Source organism: Callorhinus ursinus, unplaced genomic scaffold (genome assembly GCF_003265705.2).
Source record: "Callorhinus ursinus isolate GAN/ISIS: 27379988/994484 unplaced genomic scaffold, GSC_fseal_2.0 scaffold14, whole genome shotgun sequence".
Lineage (NCBI taxonomy): Eukaryota > Metazoa > Chordata > Mammalia > Carnivora > Otariidae > Callorhinus > Callorhinus ursinus.
The window spans coordinates 35084449-35097068 of record NW_027397076.1 but is presented as its reverse complement, the minus strand read 5'-3'; the positions used below and the strand labels follow the sequence as shown (position 1 = coordinate 35097068).

The following is a 12620-nucleotide window of genomic DNA, read 5'->3' as shown; positions in this document are numbered from 1 at the left end:
ACTCAGCAAGAAGGGTCAGTCCTGCCACATCTACTTCGCCCCTTCTTGTAGTATTTTGAGCAAATTCCAAGCATTGTATACTTTCATCTGTAAATAGCTCAGTATGTTTTTTTAAACAATGAAAGGTAGTTAACTACAATACTGTTACACACTTTAAAAAATTAACAATAATTTCTTAGCGTGAATTATCCACACTTTTCACATAAGAGTAAGACCACAATAGTAAAATCAAGCTTCTGTTTATTTTTACTTATATGCTCCCCCCACCCAAGTTCTACAAGAGGCTGAGTAAGTATTTTAAATCCCACAGAGCAGCTAAATGGAGGAGGAAATGATGATAGCAAAGAGAATATAGGAAAAAAGAATAGAACACAAAGCAGTAGTGAATGCTTATTTCAGTAGCCGTGCGTTAGAGAAACTTTAGTTTTGCCTTTCTGGAAGTAAGACAGGGGTTCAGAGATTAAACAGTACTCTGTTTAGAATGTGCACTCACTCGTGGTTCATTGAGTGAGACCTGCCCTAGAGAGCCTCTGTCTTGACCTACCCTTCATCTGAATCCTGCCTCTTCTCCCCAGTCAGTTTCCCTTTGAAGTGATTCTTGGATGTAGTGGAGTCAGGTGGTAGAATCAGACACACCAGGGTTTGAATCCTAGCTGTTACTTACTGACCATTTGACCTTGACAAAATTATTTTCTCCGAGCCTATTTCTTTTTCTGTAAAAAAAATCCCAGTTCAAAGGGATGCTCTGAGGAATAACTAGAATAATGTATACTATGTATATGTGTGTATGTATAAATATAGATGGCACTATTCGAATGTTTTTCATGTGTGTGTGTGTATATATATGTATATGTGTGCCTCCATCCCTTCCAATCTCAAAGTATGACCTTGACAATGAGCACTGGGTGTTATACGCAAATAATGAATCATGGAACACTACATCAAAAACTAATTACTGTATGGTGACTAACAACATAATAAACAAACAAAAAAAGACCAGACCTTTATAACATCTGGGCTAGCCTGTTGCAGGAACCTCTTAACCAATTGCCTCTAGTCTCTTCTCTCTAAAGTCCTTATTACCTTGGCCGTCATTTTTTTCTAATGACTACACCACAGTGTATCTGCACTTGCTAAAATGTAGATCTGACCGTCTCTTCAGGAGAAACTACAAGCAGCATTTTCCATGTTAAATGAAGCAAGCTTTTAATGATCTGTCATATATTTGCTTCTCCAGCCTGATTTTCTGTCACTCTCTCCTTTGTTAGTTTCATTAGTGCCAAACTATTATTCCCTGACTGTCCTGTTTTATTGCCCTTCTTGTCCATCTATTGGATTCCTACTCAGCATTTAAAATCTAACTTATATTTTCCCTCTCCTTGAAACATTTCCTTCCCCCACCTCTCCTCCCCAAGCCCTCAGGGTAATCCTTCAGTGGCTCACAACAGGCTGTTTTGCCGTCTCTTTAGTCCATTTTCGTAGCGCCATTCTTAGAACTTGGTGCCAGGATTTGCCCTGAGGAGCTGAAACTGGCGATCATTCTTCCATTCTAGATAGAATAAACACAATTGATAAAAAAATTGTATTAAATGCACTAATATATGGATAAAATGTATTTAGTAAATGTTTTAAATGTTAATGGTTTTTAAGGAGGTGAATTAATTGTTGGAATTTGTAACACTTGAGTTCATTATACACTATTGAAATAGCAGTCTAATTTTTAATGACAGAAGCTGTTTCTTCCAAAATTCGTGCTAAATTAAGAAGTCATTTGGGAATTAATAAAAGCATCTGGACCTTCCTCCCTGCCTTCCATCCTCCAGCAGTCTGTCAATAAATTGAAAAAGAAAAATAATACATATGCAAACATCTATGTCTGTTATATATGGTATATATATACACACACACACACACACACACATATAGTATAATATATAGGTGCTTGCTCTGTTGAGGAAGAACATTTAGACAATACTCTTATAATTTTAACAGTATTTTTAAACCAAACCACCATTGTTTTTTTTTCTTTGATGACGACGATGTTTGTGCTAAGATAGTGTGACAGAATATTTGGCAAGTATTAAGCAGAAGATACCTTAGAGATCATTATAATTAGTAATAGCTAATTTTAATTGGTCAGTGGCAGCCATGGTACTAAGCCCTTGATGAGTATTGTCTAAGTTAATTCTCAGACAACCTTATGAGATCGGTACAGTTATTAACCCCATTTTTCAGGTGAGAAATTTAGACTTAGAGCTCTGAGGTCACGTTGTTAGTAACTGGTCAAGCTAGGACTTGAGTCCAGTTCCAGAGTACAGGGCTTTTGGTGAGGTAGCAAATACTAGTTAATTCTCCCCATGGGGAAGTCAGACCCTGGTCTTCCTTCTAACAGACAGAGATAACACTTACCACCTTACAGTCAGGATCTTCGGGTCCAATTTTGTCACTAAATAGATGAAGATATTTGGGCTCAGAGAAGTTTAATGACCTGTCCCAAGTTTGCAGGTATAAGTTAGAAGTTGGTCAAAACTAAAACCTTAGCTTTTTTCTTCAGGTACTGGTGTTTCTGTTCTGCTGTGACGCATATAACCTCCCGAGTTGGAAATAATTTACTTTCCAAAGCCTGTGCTTGGAGGAATTGTAGTAAATATAGAATTAAAATTATTTAATTTTCAGATATTAAATTGGTATGGAAAAAGATTAAGATTACAGCTTTAAAGTATGGTTGTTTTTTTTTTCCTAGAAGTAAATCATTTGTTTCTCACTTGTTAAGTAAGTCAAATAAGGGGAATGTGCTTTTTGTGGGAAAATGGATTTTATTTGTTCTTTTGGACTAATTTTGGACTAGTATAAATTGAATTTCTTGATTTCATTTAAGTTATATACGCATATCCATTTTATCCAAGTGCTTAAGTTTTTAATTGAAAATACTGTATCAGCAATTCATCTTAATTTCTTGAGTTACCCTAAGGATGCCTTTTATTTTCAGTTAGAAAATTCATTTTAATTAGAAAAAAGAATTTTATAACATGTTATTAGGATTTCTCTAGGCATTCATTAAATGAGTTAATACATGTGAAATTCGTAGCAACAGTATTTCAGTAAATACTGACTGCTGTTTTTGCTATGATAATAGTGACTTGTAGAAAGAAGAAATAACATGAAATACATATGGGTGATCAGAAGCAAATTGTCTTGGTCAACTTTTCCTTATGATTCAATGTCAGCTTTATTGCTTAGAATTCAGTAATAATAAAGCCAGATAGGCTGTAATTCACCCATAAGAATATAATGTGGTCAACTTTTTCACGCATTGGTAGTGATCCTTAACAGGTTTAGTTTATGAATTGGGATAATCTCCAAAAGAAATTAGTTTTTTTTGAATTACTCATTACTTGACTGCTTAAAAATAGCAGCTTATTTTACTCATATAAAAACTTTGAATATGAAATAAATCTTAAAGCTTCCATATATTTTAAAGAGCAAAAGATTTTCAGATGAGTATGATTGGTGGCTCATTACCAGCTAAGTTACATTTTATGGAAATTGCATATGCTTGAAAAAGGGACTGAATTTAATCTTAAAATAATCTTTTCAGAAGTGACTTGAATTTAAACAAAGTTTAAATGTATCCTCCAGAATGAGAACACTGTAGGGAGAGGCACTGCCCAGAGGTGCTGTCCTAAGTGTTATGGGCGTTTTTTTTCATTCTCATCATGAAAGGTAGAAAACCCAGGTATAGGGGACTTGGGTGGCTCAGTCAGTTAAGCACCTGACTCTTGATTTCAGCTAGGGTCATCATCTCAGGGTGGTGGGATGGAGCCCCGCAGCACACTGGTTGTGGCGCCTGCTTGGGATTCTCTCGCTCCCTCATCTCCTCATGACTCCCACTCGAGCGTGCTCTCTCTCTCAAAACAAAACAAAACAAAACCACCCAGGCACAGATTTCCAGATGAGAGAACCTAGGCACAGGTTGGCCCAATAATTTGACAGAAGCAGGCTTCAAACCCACCTCTCTTTGAGACTTGCATTTTATATTCACAACTTTTGCTTCAGTTTATAGCATATTTGTATTCTCCATAAATGGCTTTGCTTTCATTCCTTAGACATGCCCAAAAAGCCCTTGAAAGGGCTGTCTTTCTCATTAGTTCCTACTTGTACCTGATTCTTTAATTTTACCAGTTTTCAAAGTAATGAATTGACTCCCTAGCACTTATCAAAGGGGACCAGTGAGATTTTGTTTTTATTTTTAGTATCATCATGAATTCAGCGATTTAAAAATATTTTTGTTTCGGTTCCTTACAGATACTATCTTTTTGATGTTCACATTGTCCTATCTTTGGTTAGTGGGAATCCTTTTGATACCACTCCAGTAGTCTTTGATAGCTTTCTTGCTTCCTGGTATAACAGGATGTTCCAGGGTCTTTTTGTACATTACTGCCTTTGGCCTGGAAATCAGCCATTTTCTCTGAGGAGCCCTTGTTCTTTTTTTGTAGGAAATGGTATTACGTTGGGCACAAGGGGTACTTACTCATTGCTCCGGAGTTGGTTACCGTTGTTATTACCACCCCAGTGGATAAATTTAGGAATTTTTTGTTTTGATAGAAATTTTTTTCCTGATGGATTCATATTTAGAACTTCAGAGTTTTTACTTCTTTGATTTTATATTTGTATCTCTTCTCGTATGCTAAAATCTTAATTCTGAATGACATTAACATAATAACTTATTTCCTTAATATTGTAGTTTTATAACAGCAATATTAACATGATTACTGAAAATAGTTAACTTTCTTCACATCCTTTTGTCTTTAGAATATATTCGGTAAGCGTGTACAATTTTATGTTTTAAATCCACTTGCAATAGCTCTTTTCTGTGTTGTTAAGCTACTGTCTCAATATACAGCTAAGTTTATTTGTTTTATTTTTAGGCATTCCTTTTTAAAATTTAGTATTGTTTTATCACTTACATGGTTCTAAGCTCAAATTCAAAGCTACAAGGCAAGGTCCATTTGGAAAAGTCTAGCTTTATGCCTGTCTCCTCCTCTTGTTCTCTCCCTCTTCCTGTAGGTTCCCTGTTTCTATTAGTTCTTGGTTTATCCTTCTACTTCTTAAATGTAAGTCTGTACGCATAGTAATACATCTATATGTCATATATACACATACAATTACAATTATATGTGTACATAGAAATAAATTTGTATTTTCTCCTTTCTTAGGTAAAAGATAGCTTCCTGTGCATAGTTATTTATCTTGTTTTTTAATTTGTCAGTATATCCTCAAGGTCCCTTCATAGCAGTATGTAGATATGATTCATTTCTTTTTACAATTGTATAGTGCTTCCTTATGAAGATGTACATTAGCTCACTGAGTCTTTTGTTACAACAAGACTGTAGTCAGTCTTTTGCTAATGTTGCTAGCGTTATGCATGTATCTGTTCTTTATTTTAGTTTATCTTTTTTTTTTTTTAAGGATTTTATTTATTTGACAGAGAGAGACACAGCGAGAGAGGGAACACAAGCAGGGGGAGTGGGTGAGGGAGAAGCAGGCTTCCCGCGGAGCAGGGAGCCCGATGCAGGGCTCGATCCCAGGACCCTGGGATCATGACCTGAGCAGAAGGCAGTTGCTTAACGACTGAGCCACCCAGGCGCCCCTTAGTTTATCTTTGAGGTAAAGCCCTGAAAGTGGGCATGTTGGTGTAATGAATATGTCATTTTGCCAGATATTGTCAAATTTTTCTCCATAGGATTTGTACCATTTTGCATTTCCAGAAATGCAAATGCTTTTGCATTCTATGATTCAGTAAACTTGTAAGGTGTAAAGATGTGAATTAAAAGAAAGGAAGTATCAAATAGTTACTGATAAAATGTCAAAGTTTAATGAAGACCTATTTTCAACTTCAAAGTGAATTGATCAGTAAATTATATTCAAGTGAAAATGAAATTTTCAGGGTTGGATGTTTGGTTTGTTTGTGTGTATTGTGAATAAGGATTGAAAAATATTCTTTTGGATGAAAAATAATAAATTGAGCATTAAACACTTTAAGTTCCTTGTTAATATGCTCTTCCATTTGGCAAGTGAATATTTTGGGTGAAAAAACAAGAATTAGTTTCATTTTGAGGACTCAGACTGTTTGCTGCAACAAAGAAAACATTGATTGGATTTGAAATTTGGCAGTTGCAGATTTAATAGTTATAGTTTTCATTGTCCATATATATCCTTGAAGGTTTGTGACATGTTGTAATTGTATTTTTGAAAGAGTATAAATATTGGGTCACTTCTCTTTTTTCCCAGCTTTACTGCAGGCTTTTTGTTGTCTACTTGTCTTATTTTAAAGAAATAATTTGTCAGAGAGAGGGAAAGAGGGAGAGAGTGTGCACATGCACAAGCAGGCAGAGGGAGAAGCAGGCTCCCTGCTGAGCAAGGAGCCCAATGTGGGACTCGATCCCGGAGCCCTGGGATCGTGACCTGAGCTGAAGGCAGATGCTTAACCGATTGAGCCACCTAGGAGTCCCTCTTACTTGTCTTATTTTAAACACTTTTTATTAAGGATATGAAAGAGTAGAATTTTTCAGTTTAATGATTGAAACTTTTTGTATTATGAAGAAATTAGGTGCTACATTGGTGCTTGTGTTTGGGAATTTAGGAAGTTCTGCTATCACTCGTGATTAGCACATTTTTATTGTAGGAAGGAAAAAGTTGGGAAGAGAGTTTGGGTTCCGATCATAGAAGACTTGATTCTCAGGCTGTTAAATTTGGACTTTATTCTGTAGACACTGGAAAATCAATAAAGGATTTATAAGATTTACATTCTTCAAGTGAAAAATTTGAGTGGTACACTTTTTAGTTTTAATGTAACCTTTGTGATGTAATTGCGTAGTTATGAAATACCTTTTCCTTATGGAGAGACTGAAGGGTACATGTTATTGCTAATGGCTGACTATGGTAACAGATGTTTATTGAGGCCATACTGTGTGCCAAGTACACAGCACACTACTAAGTACTTTATTTGGATTGTCCCTCTGAATCCTTACAGCACTCTGGAGAATGGAGAGAGTGTTGTCATTCCCATTCTTATCCCATCAGAGGAGAAATTTAAGGCTTAGAGAAAGACAACACATTATCCTAGATTGGATCCTGGACCTATAAGTTAAGACCATTATTGAGACAGTCCATGAAATTTGACTGGAGTCTGTTGATTGGATGGTCATATCATCGATCAGTGTTAACTTCCTGATTTTGATGGTTTTGTGGTTAGACGGGAAAATGTCCTTCTGTACTTGATATATATATTGAGATATTAAGCAGTAATGGGCATCATGTCTGCAAAACCTATTCTCAAATGGTCCAAAATGTTAACAGTTTCATAATCTGGGTGAAAGGTATATAAAAACTCTGCAACTCTTACCTAAATTTGAAATTATCAGTTGATCCTTAATCAACATGAGTTTGAACTATATGGCTCCACTTATATGTGGATTTTTTTGGATAAATACAATACAGCACTGTAAATGTATTTTCCATATGATTTTCTTAATATTTTCTCTAGCTTTATTGTAAGAATACAATATATAACACATATAAGTACAGAATATGTTATTTAGTTGACTGTTTATGTTATCGGTAAGGTTTCTGGTCAACAGGAGGGTAACAGTAGTTAAGATTTGGGGGAGTCAAAAGTTATATGCGGATTTTCGACTGTGGGGGGATTTGGTGCCCCAGCCACTGTGTTGTTCAAGTGTCAACTGTATAGTGCAATGCAAATATCTCATTCCAAGCATGTGTGTGTATGTACATATGTTTGCTGCTTCTCTTACTTACTCTAACCAATGTCATATGATAGAAAAGTTAAAAATTTCAAGCAAATTTTTATTTCTTCCTCATTATACTTATAATTTACTCAGTTTAACAGCATTAGCTATAACTTTCAAGTTTATTTCAAGTTAGATTGTTTGCCTTTTGTAGTATTTATACTCTGAGGTCACTTAATAAATGTTAAACGATAATGGTATTTTTTCTTTGCTCTTTTAAGTTTATACTTTATAATGGACTGTTAGACACATTTTATAAGTTATTTGTCTTAATTTAATTTTAAATATCACTATCAAAATAATAGCCTGCTTTTTGTTTTAACATAGGTTATCTTATGATGAGGCTTTTGCTATGGCTAATGACCCCTTGGAAGGCTTCCATGAAGTAAACCTTGCTTCGCCTACTTCTCCAGACCTTCTTGGTGTGTATGAATCAGGAACTCAAGAGCAGACTACCTCACCAAGTGTCATCTATCGGCCACATCCTTCAGCTCTGTGCTCTGCTCCTATTCAGGCTAATGCCTTAGATGTTTCCGACCTTCCCACACAACCCGTGTATTCATCCCCCAGACGTTTAAATTGTGCAGAAATATCTAATATCAGGTAGGAGATCATGAAGATCCTTATTTTGGAGTATCATGCTAAACAAAGGGACAGTTTGCTTGGTTGCCTAAAGTTTTAATATTTTAGAAATTTTGAATAAGCTCGTCCATGAAGAGGAGCAATACCTGTTAATGTTCAAGAGCAGGGGTCAGCAAACTTTTTATGTAAAGGGCCAGGTGGTAAATATTTTAGGCTTTGTCGGCCATATAGTCTCTGTTACAGCTCTTCAGTTCTGCTGTTAAAGTGTGAAAGCAGCTACAGACAGTACGTAAATGAATAAATTCCAATCAGACTTTACATATGGACACTGAATTTTGAGTTTCATATAATTTTCCTATGCCACAAAATATTATTATTTTGATTTTTTTTTTTACCATTTGAGAATGTAAAAATAAATCTTGGCTTATGAGCCTTGCAAAACAGGTAGCAGTCTGGATTTAGCCTGCATTTAGTTTGCTGACCCCTGTTCTAGAGTAGCACTATGTTTTTTTTTTTTAAAGATTTTGTTTATATTTTGACAGAGAGAGAGCGATCACAAGCTGGGGGGCGGGGGTGGGCAGACGGAGAGGGAGAAGCAGGCTCCTGGCCGAGCAGGGAGCTGGATATGGGGCTTGATCCCAGGTCCCTGAGATCATGACTTGAGCCAAAGACTCAAGACACTTAACCGACTGAGCCACCCAGGCACCCCTAGAGTAGCACCATTAAATAGAACTTTCTGTGATGATGAAAATGCGATAAGCATTGGCTGCATGTGGCTGCTAGACTTGAAATATGTTCGCTTTAGCTTTGACTGATTTTAATTTTTAATTAATAATTTATAAGTTAATTTTTAAATTAATGCTATTAATTAAAGATAGTGGCTATTACACTGAATAGTGCAGTTCTAGACCTTTGTGTTTATGCCAGGTCTGTGTGAGCATATGCTGATGTTTTCTGAATTTATCTTTACAGCATCCATGTTACAGATCCAGCGCCTTGTTCTACCTCTGGAGTCACAGCTGGGTTAACTAAATTAACTACCAGAAAGGACAACTGTAATGCAGAGAGGGAGTTTTTACAGGGTGCTACTATAACAGAGGCTTATGAAGGCAGTGATGATATTTTTGGGTTGAGTACTGATAGTCTGTCCCGTTTACGAAGCCCATCTGTTTTGGAAGTCAGAGAAAAGGGCTATGAAAGATTGAAAGAAGAACTTGCAAAAGCTCAGAGGGTAAGCAAAAAAGATGCTTTATTCTTCATTGTTTTGTATTTGAAATTAACATGTGTTCATGATGTGGGGCAACCCAAATGAAGTCATTGCAGTTCTACATTTATCTTCCCATGTGTACAGCCTCAGTTCCTGTTGGGCAGCATCTAGGCATCTGTGAAATTGATGGATTAGTAAAGAAGCTCATCTAAGAGTACTCACTGGAAAAATGAGAATCTGAAACTCTTTTTGTGTTACCTACATTGCCTGCTCCCTGTCTTACTTATCATTAATGCAAATTTTGTGGGTTATGTTCCATGTGTGGGTTTTCCCCTTCTTGTGCTTGACTTTATGGTCCTTCACTTGAAGTCAGTTAGTCCAAGTCATTTTGTTTTGAGGAATTGTTTAGTAATAATTACCTTTGCCATTCAGCTGGGCTTGAATATTTTCTGTATCTTATCTTGGAGAATTTTCTTTTCTTGGTAGTTTGTTGTATTTCCCATTTGGTCATCTTTAAAGTTCCTGCTGTCTATTCCCAAATTTGTGGCTATGTCTTATTCTTTTTATGTGAGTGTAATTAAATTTCAGAGGGAAATTTACAGCACCAAATATTTATAATTAGAAAAAGGGGAAAGTCTTAAATCAGCATTCTAAGCTCTCACTTTAAGAACCTAGGAAAAAATAGCAAAATCAGAGCAAGCAGAAGGAAGGAAGGAATAAAGAGCAGAAATCAATGAAATTGACAATCGAAAAGCTAGAGAAAATGAAAGTGCTGATTTTTTAAAAAAAAAATCAGTGAAACTGACAAACATCTAACAAGACTGACAAAAGACAAATTATCAGTAGCTGGAATGAAGCAGGATATCACTGCAGATGCTGCAGATGTCAAAAATACAATAAAGGAATAATATGAATTTGACAACTTGGGTCAAATGGACCAATTCACGTTTAGAAACTTGAGAAGATAGGACATTTTATATGTGCGATTTTTAGCATGTTATGACATTTCACAAGCATATATTCCCACCGTCTTTGCTACCAGACTTGTCTCTTAAGAGTGTAACATTGATTTTTGTATCCCTGGTGCTTAGCATAATATAATACGATGGCTGGCATATATGTCTTCTTATTAATGCTTCAGTGAATGGCTGATAACTAAATAGCCATGCAGATATGTTAAAACATTTTGATTAAATATATTTTATCATAAAGAAAAATTAATAGCCATTTTATCTTTTTCCAGAGGGAAGGGGTGTGCTGAGATGTGATTGTATTTGGCTTCTGTCATCTGGATCACACTCTGTTGTTTTAATATACAGTATTAAGTGAAATCACAGTTTATATAGAGGTAAACTATTGAGCATGTATGTATATCCATCATTGAGAATACTTTGGTGGTTCTTTATTGATCAGAACAGATTGCTAGTTTTTTAGCTCAAGTTGAGAGTTTCTTTTGAAATCTTTAATTTGCTGTATTGAGTTCCTGTTGAGGTAATTGAAATAAAAATGACATGTGAACACATACATATGGTGAATTATGAAGAGTACACGATAGTATTAATACTTAGAGCTCAAGGCTTGAAAATGTCTCTTGAATATGAAAGTATTTCTTGAATTATAGCAACTTGTGAATCAAAATTATGTCTACAGCCATTCTCTTTATTCTGATTATTCTTTTAAGAGAGGTCAGATAGTTACCATTTTTCTATTCTTGTACCTTTAACCTATTTTGGTCTTCCTATGTAAAGTGAGTTTCTTGCAGGTGATAAATGATTAGGTTTTGCTTTTTTATCCGTTCCAGTAATCTCTACCTTTTAATTGGTATATTTAGACCATTTACATTTAATGTGATATTGATATGGTTTGGTTTAAATTTGCCATTGTACTGTTTTGTTTTCTGTTTGTTCCATCTATTCCTTTTTCTTCTTTTTCCTTCTTTTATGCCTTCTTTTGGATTAATTCCACATTTTTTTTTTATGATTTTTATCTTCTCTCCTTTGGCTTATTAGCTATATATCTTTGTTGTGGTAATTCAGTGGTTACTTTAGGGTTTATAGTTTGCATATTTAACTTATTCCTCTCTACCTTCTGATGATGTAATACTACCTCTCATATAATGTAAGAACCTTACAAAAGTCTGTAGCCTCTGTGCTACAGTTGTCATATATTTCACTTGTTCATGTTTAAACTCTACAATGCATTGTTACTATTTTTGCAGTGAATGATTATCTTTTAAAGAGATTTAGATGATAAAAGAATCTTTATATTTACCCCTATAGCTGCCATTTCCATCGCTCTTCATTTTGCCACGTGAATCCTGATTTCCATCTGATAATTATTTTTCTTCTACCAGGAGGACATCTTTTAACATTTTTGTTGTGTATGTTTGCTGGTGATAAATTATTTTTAGTTGTTATGTATCTGAAAAGGTATCTTTTCCCCACCTTTGTTTTTGAAAGATATTTTCAAAAGAATTTTAGGTTGATAGTTTTTCCTTTTAGTACTTTAAAGATGTTGCTCCAGTGTCTTCTAGCTTGCATTGTTTTTCACAAGAAGTGAGGTGTTACCTTTTGGCCTCTGCCTGTGATGTGAGATTCCTCTTTAGCACTGGCTGTTAAGCAGTTTGATTATGGTGTACCTTGGTGTAGTTTTCTTCATGGTTCTTGTACTTAAGGTTTGTTGAACTTCTCAAATCTGTAGTTTGTTAATTTTCATTGAATTTGGGAAGTGTGGACCATTATTTCTTAAAAAACTTTTACATACCGCCCCTGTCTCTGCTCTCCTTCCAGACTCCTATTACACATTCAAGAGACTGCTTCAAGTTGTCCCATAGCTCACTGGTGCTCTGTTCATTTATGTTTTAATTTTTTTTTTTCTCCTTGTTTCATTGTGGATAGTTTCTGTTGCGGTCTCTTCAGTGTCACTCCTTTCTTCTGCAGATTTAATCTGTAAATCCCATACAGTGTATTTTTTATGTCAGACATTGTGGTTTTCATCTCTGAAAGTTTGATTTGGGTCTTTTT

The 12620-nt window shown here is 35.3% G+C and overlaps 1 protein-coding gene across 3 annotated transcripts in view; it reads left to right on the top strand.

The window, feature by feature from the left end:
• The window catches only part of RAB3IP (RAB3A interacting protein), a 44371-nt gene that overhangs the window by 5942 nt on the left and 25809 nt on the right, over positions 1–12620 (top strand). For all 3 annotated transcript variants that reach the window (XM_073900676.1, XM_073900675.1, XM_025883396.2), the window contains exons 2-3: positions 8136–8411; positions 9363–9621. In XM_073900676.1, the coding sequence (XP_073756777.1) occupies positions 8161–8411; positions 9363–9621 (510 nt within the window). In that variant the 5' untranslated portion in view covers positions 8136–8160. The remainder of the gene's footprint in view (positions 1–8135; positions 8412–9362; positions 9622–12620) is intronic.